Here is a 13,034-nt window from a genome sequence, read left to right as displayed (position 1 = left end):
CGAATGCCAGTAAACGTTTACCGGAAATTTGACATAAATGTCAAAGTGATTAATTTAAAATTAAAATTAAAAACATTAATTATAAACAATATTAGTTGGTCAAAGCTGTGGTATATATTTTTACCTTAAATATACTTACGTTTTAAATACTGAAGTTTTTTTAATGTTCCGTAATATCTAATAGGGCTTTTCATTCACAGTCATTTGTTTCGAGCTTCTGTCATGTGTCACATAATATTAATATAGCTACGTCGTACGTTATTGGTATGTACCATGATACAAACCAAAGACGTATGACGTAGATATATTAATATTATGTGACACATGACAGAAGCTCGAAACAAATGACAATCGATGAAAAGCCCTATTATAAATAATCTATTATAATCTTAGCGCCATCTACACGATTATTGTCAAAGTATCCGAAGTAAGAAATTGATATTTTATCAATAGAACGTCAAAATGATTAGAAAAATCTTAAAAAAATCGATTACAATTTAATTACTTTTTTGCGTTGTAAATATTAAGCGATAACAATTAAATAATAAATTTAAAAATTACCGGTAAAAGTTGAATTAGTAACCGCTAGGAGCGACACCAGCGAAGCTCAGAGCGTATAACATTACAAAACTGAACAAAACCAAATTGGCAAACTAACAATAATGACAAATAATCGAAAAAGTAAGGAAATGTCATCTTATTCTTCTTTTTATTTATCAAAAATAGTTCAAACGTACCCTAGGTAATACCTAGGAAAGCATTTCCTAGATAAGCACTTCTTTTAGTTGTGAAATGCAATTGTTCCTAAGTATTGACTTAAGAAGTTCCTATCGATAAGAATTACTTAATAAGGCAACTGTTTAGTTATCCTTGGTGAAATCGGGCATAAAAGTGGTTAGAAGGATTTAAATTATATTTCAATACCAAAAAAGTTACATGCAGTAATATCAGACTCAAAAGTATATATTAGTCCAGTCGGGATAGCATTTGACCTTGAATGCCGAGCTGCCCAAAATTTTATTTTTCTGATCTTTAGGGGAGTCAATAGTAGCCTAAATTTAAAATCACGAATGAATTCCTCCTTTACGTTAAAGGATCCGCCATCTTGATTTTAAAGGAGAACCTTTTTTGCTCAATATCTCCGCCATTTTGAACTTTTCGACAAAAATGGTAGCAACTGAAATTGTTCCAAATAAATCGTATTTACAATTATTACAATTTCTTTTTAACAATTTTTGTCGTGAGGTCGATATTTTCGAGTTAATTGTACTTACAGTAGACGCCTATATTTTTGACTATAATATTGTATGTAACTTTTTTGGTATTGTAATATAATTCAAATCCTTCTCACCACTTAAAGTCCTATGTTTTGTCTATCTGTGGGCAAATTTTCAGCCAAATCGATTATGATGTATTTTGGGAATGGAGAAAAATGTAAAAAACGGTATTTTAACGTTTTCTACACTATAAAATTTAATCAAAAGCTTGTTTTGAATCAAACTTGTTATAATGCCATATAATGACATTTTTGAGCCCCTTCTATTAAAATATTATGTTTTCCATTGATACTTTACGATAGAAAATGCAAATTTGTATAAATAAACACCAAATCACTGTAAAATCGCATAAAATAACATTTTGAGAGAAAAAGAAGAAGAAGATTTTTTGACCTTAAATATCTTATTTTTACGTCCCGCAGAAGCTATATACCAATTTTCAGACAAATCGGAGATCCAAATTTTTTTTTGCTCCAAAATTGAGTGATTTGAAATGGAATGACCCTAATATATTTTTCAAATTGGGCTCCGTACCGCCATTCTTTATTATATTACGAATACGTCTGCCAAATATCTCGAAAAAATATTCAAAATTACAGCCGCAATCTTGGAACGCGTTTTCGCTACCTGTTGATCGCTACTGTTTCCTCTTAAGATAAGGTAAGTTAAGTACATGCAAAACAGTGTACATTTAAAAAATCTGACGATTTGGGCGGCCCGTAAGGAAATGGGTGAGTCACAAAGTTTCACAAGCAAAAATCGAATATTTCACGAAATGAACGATACATCTAAAAACTAAAAAATACATGTTCAATATTTGTCAAAAATCTATTGAATGATACCAAACACGACTCCCCACGGAGAGGGGTGGAGGGTAAATTTTAAATACGAATCCCGCGATATTCCGCGAAATGAACATCAGATCGAAAAACTGAAAAATACACTTATTCAGTATGTTTGAAAAATCTATCGAATGGCACCAAACACGACCCCCGCGGAGGTGGAGTGGGGGGTTACTCTAAAATTTTAAATAGGAGCCCCCATTTTTTATTGCAGATTCGGATTCCTTACCAAAAAATAAGTCACTTTTATTTGAAACATTTTTTCGAATTATGTATAAATGGCGCTATAATCGGAAAAAACGATTGTTGGAAATGGAAAATTAAATTAAAAATGGAAAGTCCCCACTAAAATGGAAAACTTTACTTAACTTTTTTTGGTTTTAAAACCTACTCTTCACTACCCAATAGGTCCTCAAAGCGCTTGAGTGACTGAACATTTAGCATACTTTCCTCCCCTACTATTTTATATTTGTCTACACAGCAAAATAATTATTTACCAGTCTGACTTCTTATTTCCTGGTCAATCTGTTCAAATAGTGATAAGACCGTGGTCTTTGACAAACGAAATCGGAAAAAAAGTCTAAATCGTCCCAGTAATTTTAATTCTCTTCTGTTATGAAACCGAGGTAGACGTTATGAACTAAACAAAGATTCCGAACTTGATATTGCATTGCATTAATCATTTTTTAATTTGGTTATGAAATTGTTTTTTTATTTATTTTTCTGTCAAATTGATAATTATTTCTCGAATTGCACATGCGCACGTACAGTTACTGCTGCCAACAGAAGAACCGAGTTAGCTCACCGAGATTTTCTTATCTGGTTTAAAGCACTGAAAAACGCTATGAGGGTTAAAATATTGGTTAAAATTTAAACTAGGTTAGCTAACCAAAATTTTAACCGCTCACTGAAAAACCGGGCCTAAAGACCTGTTTACACGGGTAGAGTAATGATGCAAGTTCTTGATAGAGTAGAGTAACTCTACCCGTAAAGACTTGTTTACACGGATAGAGTAATGATGCAAGTACTTGATAGAGTAGAGTAACTCTACCCGTAAAAACGCTCAGCACAGTAGAGTCTCAAGTAGAGTGTATAGTAGGTGGTAAAGTAGAGTGACTAGCAACATGTGGCAAAGTAACTCTACTCTACTACCACCACCATCGCCAAAATGTCCATTGGCCTACGTACTCTACCTATAGGCTTGTTTACACGGGTAGAGTTTTGAGAAGAGTAGAGTGGCGAGGAGAGTCGACTCTACTTGCTACTCTACCAAAAATGGCTTGTGGTGACCGTTCACACGAGAGGATAGTACAAGTAATAGCAGAACAACGGAATGACAGCGTCCTCACTCTCCTTCCGACTCTACTCTACCAGAATCGAGCGCGTTCCATAAGACCTGTTTACACGGGTAGAGTAATGATGCAAGTTCTTGATAGAGTAGAGTAACTCTACCCGTAAAAACGCTCAGCACAGAAAGTAGCACAGTAGAGTAGCAAGTAGAGTGTATAGTAGGTGGTAAAGTAGAGTGACTAGCAACATGTGGCAAAGTAACTATACTCTACTACCACCACCACCGCGAAAATGTCCACTGGCCTACGTACTCTACCCATGGAACGCGCTCGATTATGGTAGAGTAGAGTCGGAAGGAGAGTGAGGACGCTGTCATTCCGTTGTTCTGCTATTACTTGTACTATCCTCTCGTGTGAACGGTCACCACAAGCCATTTTTGGTAGAGTAGCGAGGAGAGTAGACTCTCCTCGCTACTCTACTCTCCTCAAAACTCTACTCGTGTAAACAAGTCTTATCCTCTCGTGTGAACGGTCACAAGCCATTTTTGGTAGAGTAGCAAGTAGAGTCGACTCTCCTCGCCACTCTACTCTTCTCAAAACTCTACCCGTGTAAACAAGCCTTTAAGTGTATTATAGTCAGTTTGATTTTTAGGTTGTCTCCAAGAGAACAAGATGGAAATGATGGAGACACTAACTGAACATTCATCTCAGGAAGAAAATTATATGAATCCACGTGCAGAAGGAAAAACATTAAATAAAAATGTAAAAGTTGTAACTGGGAAAAAACATTACAAGTGTGAAATTTGTTTTAAGCGGTTTAGTCTAGCAGGTACTTTAAAAAGACATTTGAGAGTACATACTGGAGAAAAAGGTTATAAGTGTGAAATTTGTTTTAAACAATTTAGTGAAGCAGGTAATTTGAAAGTACATTTGAGACTGCACACTGGAGAACAACCTCACAAGTGTGAAATTTGTTTTAAGCAGTTTTTTACAGCAGGTGCTTTGAAAGTACATTTGAGACTGCACACTGGAGAAAACCCTCCCAAGTGTGAAATCTGTTTTAAGCAGTTTAGTCAAGCAGGTCATTTGAAAGTACATTATTTGAGAGTGCATACGGGAGAAAGACCTCACAAATGTGAAATTTGTTTTAAGTCGTTTATTACAGCAAGTGAGTTGAAAATACATTTGAGAGTGCACACTGGAGAAAAACCTCACAAGTGTGATATTTGTTTTCAGCAGTTTAGTCGAGCAGGTACTTTAAAGATGCATTTGAGAGTGCATACTGGAGAAAGACCTTACAAGTGTAAACATTGTTTTAAGAATTTTGTTAGAGCAAGTTATCTGAAAATACATTTGAGAGTCCACACTGGGGAAAAGCCTCACAACTGTGAAATTTGTTCTAAACAGTTTAATGAAGCAGGTACTTTAAAAAGACATTTAAGAGTGCATACTGGAGAAAAGCCTCACAAGTGTGAAATTTGTTTTAAGCAGTTTATTACAGCAGGTTCTTTGAAAGTACATTTGACAGTACACACTGGAGAAAAACTTCACAAGTGTGAAATTTGTTTTCAGCAGTTTAGTCGAGTAGATTATTTGAAAAATCATTTGAGAGTGCACACTGGAGAAAAACCTCACAAGTGTGAGATTTGTTTAAAACAGTTTGCTCGAAAAACTAATTTAACTATTCACATGAAAGTTCATACTGGAGAAAAACCTCACAAGTGTGAAATTTGCTTTAAACAATTTAGTCAAGCAGGTACTTTAAAAAGACATTTTTTGAGAGTTCACGCTGGGGAAAAAGCCTCTCAAGTGTGAAATTTGTTTTAAGCAATTTAGTCTAAAGTATAATTCAATAAGCGATGCAGAGCATATAAACAACGATAAATTTAACAGATAATTGAATACCTTGGGACCAGAAGGGGGCATGCCACCAAACAATATTTTGGAGAAAACATCATTTTAAACTTATTTTCAAATCCTGAAATCCAATTTTTAAAATTTTCTTGGTAGTAATGCCCATAATCGTTTGGGGGTCCGGACAAATAATCCCCGGACAAATAATCCCGGACAAAAAATCCCCACAAATTATCCCCGGACAAGAAATCCCCGGACAAAAAATCCCCACAAATAATCCCCACAAATAATCCCCGGACAAATAATCCCCGGACAAAAAATCCCCACAAAAAATCCCGGACAAAAAATCCCCACAAAAAATCCCGGACAAAAAATCCCCACAAATTTTTTTGGACAAAATATCCCCACAAAAAATCCCGGACAGAAAATCTCCGGATAGAAAGATGCAGTCTGGCGGCCTAGAAAAAGGTGGAAAGATGCAGTCTGGCGGCCTAGAAAAAGGTTGAAAAGTTATAACGCCATTGATGATGATAATGACTAAATATTTTTGACGTTAAACTTACAAAAAGGAACAGAATTTTTTGCATTACAATCAAGATTACCGTTTTCTGGACCAGCAGTTATCATCACTAATAGACAATAAGTACAACATAATTCCCAAAGCCTTAGCTTATTCCCCATATCTTCCAAGATATTTGAAAAAACTCACGATTGGAATTCGACATTTGGTAATCGAAATTACAATGTATGCTTAATTTTAATCGCTAATCATTATTTTCGTGCAGAAAACTGGTTTCATGGCGATTGCTATAACTCTCATGCACTGAAGCTGAAAAACATTTGCGTCGATTGCATTCACGGGAAAACTTTTAGAGAACTATTTGGTAGCAAAAAAATTTCTTGGGGATTTTTTGTCCGGGATTATTTGTGGGGATATTTTGTCCAAAAAAATTTGTGGGGATTTTTTGTCCGGGATTTTTTATGGGGATTTTTTGTCCGGGGATTATTTGTGGGGATTTTTTGTCCGGGGATAATTTGTGGGGATTTTTTGTCCGGGATTATTTGTCCTGGGATTATTTGTCCTAGCTTCAATCGTTTGGAAATATGATATTAAATACACAATAAAAGTAACACAAGTGTTTATTTAACGGTTTTTGAACCTTTTTTGAAAAAATATGAGGCTTATCCCCTTTTGTATAAAAAATTATATTCTAAAATATGAACATAAAATGCAACAATAAAATAATTCAGTTGTCAATATTTTCAATATCTGAAAAGTCGTCCGAATGTTCAATGTCTTCCAGTGGTTCATTATTCTCAGTATCTAGTAGAATATGTTGGCAAGCACCAATTTCTACCTACACTGTTTTTTGCAACCGCAAGGTGCACCTAATTTTTTGGTTTTATTTTCTTCCCTTTTGTATTTATATACATATTCGTAAACTAGATTTTTTTTGTCTTGCGCCTAATTTTTTATGTCGCTGGGTATTCTTGTGTCTCCATCTAGAAGGCGCCTTCTTTTCTGAGAAGTTTGAGGGGTATAAACCTATTCATTTTCCTACAATGAAGTAGGTATTTTACTAAAAAGGTATAAGCCACAAAAAAACTTTAGAACAATCCTAATATTTTTAGGTTCGAAAAATATAACAATGGGACAAGTCACACAGTAAATAAACTTACTGTTCCTGAGTTTATATTTTCCTAATCGCTGCTACTTCCGGATACTGTATAGTCTTTGTCATCTTCGCTTTTATTTAAAAACGGATCTTGGTCACTGTGTTCAGAATCAAACTCAGAAAAGTATATTTGCCTTTTACATGCACGGGAATGTTCCGCCGCCATGTTGATTACTACTGTGGCTTGTTTCCTTCTGTTGCAATATAAAGTAATGGTGACACAACGGGACTTAACTACAGCGGCGCCATCTATGAGAAAACTGCTGAAATTTTCTGTTTGAGACATTAATATGGTTTTAAAGTGTGTGATTTCTACTCTAACTCATTTTTGACGAAATTGTGGCTTGTCCCCTTCTGGTTCCAAGGTCTTCAATTGTTAAAGATGTTCCAAATGAGTCTACTCCTTCCGATAAGTAACAGTATAATTATGACACTTTATTAATTTTTTCTTTTCTCAACTATTAGTGTTTATTGCATAGTAAATAAGTTATTGTTATCACTGAATAAATAGTAAGTGAAAAAATGAACCGCTTTATAAAATTAATGAATATTTTATGCATACATGCAGGTAACAGTTCTTGTTACTCGTGGTGGAAAACAGGTTCGGACAAGATTTAAGTAGGTATATTTCGGTATTAAAATTTTGTAATTTGAATCGATTTGTTAGTAAATTTTTAGTCGTCTTGATGGTTAAAGGACAATAAATTATATTTATGCTGTTAATGTTGAATAAGCAATTATTTGTTGTGCGATTTCAAACTATTTCAGTATATATTTTTATTTGTGTAACGACCCTATCTATACGTAATTGTGATTACTCTGTAACAGTAACCACGTATTATTTCAATAATAGATATTGAAACCAAAAATGTCGTCCACTGATTCTGCTGATGAATTGGTTGAAATACATGGAGTCCTCCTCGATAACGCAGTAAAAGAAGCCCTCGTAGCGTTGACGTTTAAGAAATAATTTTAAATGTTTTTAAATGTGAAAGACAAGAAAATCCCGGGATAGTGGTTGAAGATATTGTGAAAAAAGTGGCCAAAGAAGTTGGAGTTTGTGGTAGAAGTGTGTTTACGGTGATCAAGGAATACAAAACGAATCATCAATTCGCAGGACCTTAAACCTATGACTTGCATGTCTCATTGCTTGACTTTACGTTTAGTTCTGATGACATATTTATAGTACATATGCATTCCCCAAACTTTTGAAATTTAGAAAAGTTAACAGCCACGAGTCACGACATATTAATAATTAATTATATATGAATATATAGAGTGAGCACGTAAATGTTGGAATAAATTCATTTTCTCGAGAATGGACGATTTTGGAAAAATATCCCGAAACAGGTCAATTTTTATTTTTAAATTGCGACTTTTTGGTATACGTATCATACCAGTGACGTCACCCATCTGGGCGTAATGACGTCATCTATATTTTTTAAATGAGAATAGGGGTCGTGTGATAGCTCATTTGAAAGGTAAATCAATATTCTCTATTCAGTAATATAAACATTAACATAATTATTTATACAGGGTGTCCAAAAAAAATTTTTTTAATTAAATTTATTGACATAAGAAGAATGTGTGTAATTTATTTAACTCAAAATACATTTTACTGCTATCAAAAAACAGGAAATAATGTTTATTTAACAAATAAATATTGTTTTTTGTTTAAATTCAATATTAAAACCGCCACCCACCTTCCTCATGACAGTTTGAACATTAAATTTAAGCAAAACTATTTTTCAAATAAACATTTTTTTCTGTTTTCTGAGAGCAGTAAAATGTATTTTGAACTAAATAAATTACATGCATTCTTCTTTTTATGTCAATACATTTAATTAAAAAAAATTTTTTTGGACACTCTGTATAAATAATTATGTAAATGTTTATATTACTGAATAGAGAATTAAATTACTTTTTAAATGAGCTATCATACAACACCTATTCCCATTTAAAAAAATCATCGATGACGTCATCACGCCCAGATGGGTGACGTCACTAGTATAATATATATGCCAAAAAGTCGTAATTTAAAAATAAAAATTGACCTGTTTTGGGATTTTTTCCAAAATCGTCCATTCTTGAGAAAATGAATTTATTCCAACCTTTACGTGCTATTTATAATATTTATATCACTGTATACTATTTCAACATAATTGAGTAATTTGTATTTTTTTTTGTTATTATTATTATGAAACTTTTTGGAATTGTACAAACAACTAAGTACATATTATATCAAAAATTAAAAATAAAACTTATATTTTTTGTAGGCACTCTGTACATAAAATTGTTGGCAAAAAAATAAATTCTTGGGTTTTTCGCCCTGTATAAATGGTTCCTATTATCGGATATCAACTAAAACAATCAGGTTCTTTGTCGAGCACTTTTGCAAAATTAAAATATAAATTTGGTATTTTATAAGATAAATATATGTATATTCTGACTAAACAAAAAGATAATCCTAAATGCGGCCCTGTTGAGGCCTACACGTGGTAATATTTACATCGCCCTGCATCGCTTATTGAATTATACTTTAGCATCTAGAACAGTGTTTCCCAAATTCCCAATGTAATATACACATCGTCGTCCCCCTATGTAATATACATAATTTTTAATATTAGAAAATAAAATTGTTCGCTTACAAAACTTAATTGTATTTCAAAACATAATGAAAAACTCAAATTCAAATTCCAAACCATAGAGATTTTTCTATTAGGGCAGTCAATGAGGGTGTTTGGCTCCGAATTCCATCCTACTACATCGATTTACTTGATATTTTCACAGTAAGTAGGGAAGAGCTCAAGAAACAAAGTCTACCCTATGGCGATGGGCGCTTTTATCTTGGGGGTGGTTCCTTCCCCTTCTAGGGGGTGGAAAATTTTTTGGTTAAAATAGCCACGGAAGCGGCTAGAGAAGATCGAAGTGGCTAGAGATAGATCTGAGAAAACCAGTAGATGTGTAACACAAGGTGGGGTGCTTATTGCAGTTAAAAACACATTGTCTTGTCGTATACTTAATACTACAGTTGACACTATTGAACATTTGTTTGTGTTGATAAGTATTGGTTGTCATAAAATACTTATCGGAAATGCCTACATACCTGGTGATTCAAATGTAGAAACTTATGAGACATATTGTTTATCTGTCATGAATGTTGTTGAGCAAATGGAAATTACTGACATTCTATTATGGGGTGATTTTAATTTACCTAAGATAAAGTGGATAAGTTGTGAAAATAGTTCGATCCCTTGTGGAATAATAACTAAACAAGCTAATTTTATATCTGATTGTGCTGCTTACCTTGGATTATATCAAAATATAGACATTCCAAACAGGTATAACAACTATTTGGATCTACTTTTCTCCAATCATAAGGATGTACATGTTGTCATAAGTGATAAACCTGTTTTAAAATTGGATGACCCTCACCCAGCTTTTGAGTTAGATTTTGTTCTATCTGATGCTTCAATACCATTGCTTAGTGATTATTATTATTATAACTTCAAATGTGCTGATTTTAGACAAATAAATTATCATCTGTCTTGTGTGGATTGGAGTTTCATTTCTGAGGAAGCAAATGTCGATATTGTTGTATCTCAATTTTATGACATAGTATTCTATATTATTGATACCTTTACACCTAGATCTAGATACAAATCCCCAAAATTTTCAAGATGGATGAATAACGAATTAAAACATCTTATTATTGAAAAGAAAAAAGCTCATATAACATACAAAAGCACACGTTCCTATGAAGATTACTTAAAATTCTCTTACATAAGATCTCAATGTAGAGAATTATCAAAAACATCATATAAGAACTATCTAAAAAATTTAGAGTCCCAACTATCTAACAAAAAAGAATTTTGGCGGTTTGTAAATTCAAAAAAGGGTTCTCTGGAGTATCCACAGTGTATGTTCTTTTCTGAAAGAGAGACAACTGATCCCCAAGAAATAACTGAGTTGTCTTCTGAACATTTTGCATCTGTTTTCTCGGAATATGAAGATACACACGACATGTCTTTCAGATATGAAAAATTTTTAGATGTTGGTGGTATGGAACTTTCTGTGTTGGATGTTTTTGATAGAATAAGCAAATTGAAACCATCACTAAGTAAGGGTCCGGATGATCTGCCAGTATTGTTTTTAGAGAACTGTAAATATGTCCTTTCAGAAGTTTTGTGTAAAATCTTTAACCTATCCTTGAAAACTGGAAAATTTCCAGCTGTTTGGAAACAATCTTTTGTTACACCCGTTTATAAGGATTGAGATAAGTCAAATATTAAAAATTATAGAGCTATATCTAAGACCTCACTTATTCCAAAGGTTTTCGAAGCAATGGTGGCAGATAAATTAAATCCACTTTTTAGAGATATTATTATTGTTGAACAGCACGGTTTCACCAAAGGTAGGTCAACAGTTTCTAATCTTTTAAGTTATGAGCATATCTTGTTAGGTGCCTTGGAGAATGGGTACCAGGTTGATGTAACTTATACCGATTTCTCTAAGGCATTCGACAAAATTGATCAGAATATCTTACTTGGAAAAATGTCTGCCTTGGGCATTCATGGATCAATGTTTGATTGGTTTCAAAGTAACCTTAAAGAAAGAAAACAAGTTGTGAAAATGAAGAACTTTATCTCATCTGAAATCATTGTTACTTCTGGAATTCCACAGGGTGGTCACTTATCAAGTTTATTATTCAATGTATTTATTAATGATATCAAGAATGTTTTTAATAACTGTTTATTCAAGGCCTTCGCAGATGATGTCAAAATACTGAACATCATCAAGTCTCCAAATGATTGTCTAAACTTACAAAGAGAACTCAATATCTTCTCAAATTGGTGTAATACTAATAATCTAACATTAAATATAAATAAATGTAAAATCATTACATTTAGCAGAATAAAAAAACCTATTCTTTTCAATTACACTCTGAATTCGGTAGGCCTTGAAAGATGTTACCTAATAAAAGATCTTGATGTATGGTTTGATAGTGAATTAAATTTCTCAAACCATATTGATCTGATTACAAATAAAGCAATGAGGTTGTTAGGGTTTGTTTTTAGAACATTAAAATGTTTTGACAATATATTTGTTTTAAGAGGATCGGTACGTATTTTCGGCTGCAATGCTATTCAAATGGGGATTCATTTTTTTCGAATCCTGAGAAAACTAATAAGTATTTTTGAAAAATTTAAACGCAGAATGAAAGATCACGTTATTAGCGAGGGCCGAAAGTCCCTGAGAACTTCTATAATGTTTATTTTAATAAGTTACAGGGGTGAAAAACTAAGAAAAAATTTAGTGTGATTTTTAATTTCAAATATATCATTAAAAATAAACTTTTTATTAATTCTAAGGGACTTTCGGCCCTCGGTAATAATTTAGTCTTACATTCTGCGTTTAAATTTTTCAAAAATATTTATTGGTTTTTTCAGGATTTGAAAAAAATAAACATAATGCCGTGGTAATATTTTCCAAATCTATCTTTGTCTTACAACGCACTCAGCCGGATATAATATTGTCAGCATATATTGTCAGTCAGACACTGACAATCAGTGACAATTTTAAATATTTGACATTGCATCGGGAATATGTTGAGTTACTGATTAAATATTATTGAAATAGAGTGTATTTGATAAATAATTTATTTAAGACCTGAACATAATAAAAAGTTATTTATTGTGTATTATTTGTGGAAGATTTAAGCAGAGAATACATCAGGATAATATTCTGTGATCCAAGTAATTTGTTGTTAAAGATGTTCAAAATTGTAAGCGTTCCATAACAATATATTATTAAAAAATCACTTTAACACTTTTCCTCTTTTCTCGATTGAGTATTAGTCTTTGTTTTACAAATAAATTATTACAATCACTGAATACATAGTTAGTGAAAAAATTATCACATTTATTAACTGAATTGATAATTTCCAATTATAAAAATAACAGTTATCCAAGAACATTCAAAACCCATCTCTTTAAATGAATGATGACATTTTCAAGTAGAATGACATTCTAGTAATGTTTACATATCCATATCAGTTTAAATTTTACTACACGTAATTTGACGTGTAAAGACAGA

The 13,034-nt window shown here is 32.7% G+C and overlaps 1 protein-coding gene across 2 annotated transcripts in view; it reads left to right on the top strand.

The window, feature by feature from the left end:
• The window catches only part of LOC126886812 (zinc finger protein 664-like), a 43,100-nt gene that overhangs the window by 12,457 nt on the left and 17,609 nt on the right, over positions 1–13,034 (top strand). The window contains exon 2 of one of the 2 annotated variants that reach the window (XM_050653876.1): positions 4,061–7,918. The exons of the other annotated variant lie outside the window; for it this stretch is intronic. Within the exon in view, the coding sequence (XP_050509833.1) occupies positions 4,061–5,223 (1,163 nt within the window). The 3' untranslated portion in view covers positions 5,224–7,918. Of the gene's footprint in view, positions 1–4,060; positions 7,919–13,034 lie in introns of those variants that run through there. 2 annotated transcript variants of the gene reach the window in all.

This window comes from Diabrotica virgifera, chromosome 6 (assembly GCF_917563875.1).
Source record: "Diabrotica virgifera virgifera chromosome 6, PGI_DIABVI_V3a".
Taxonomy (NCBI): domain Eukaryota; kingdom Metazoa; phylum Arthropoda; class Insecta; order Coleoptera; family Chrysomelidae; genus Diabrotica; species Diabrotica virgifera.
Note: the sequence above shows the minus strand (reverse complement) of the source record. Positions and strands in the feature narration are given on the sequence as shown.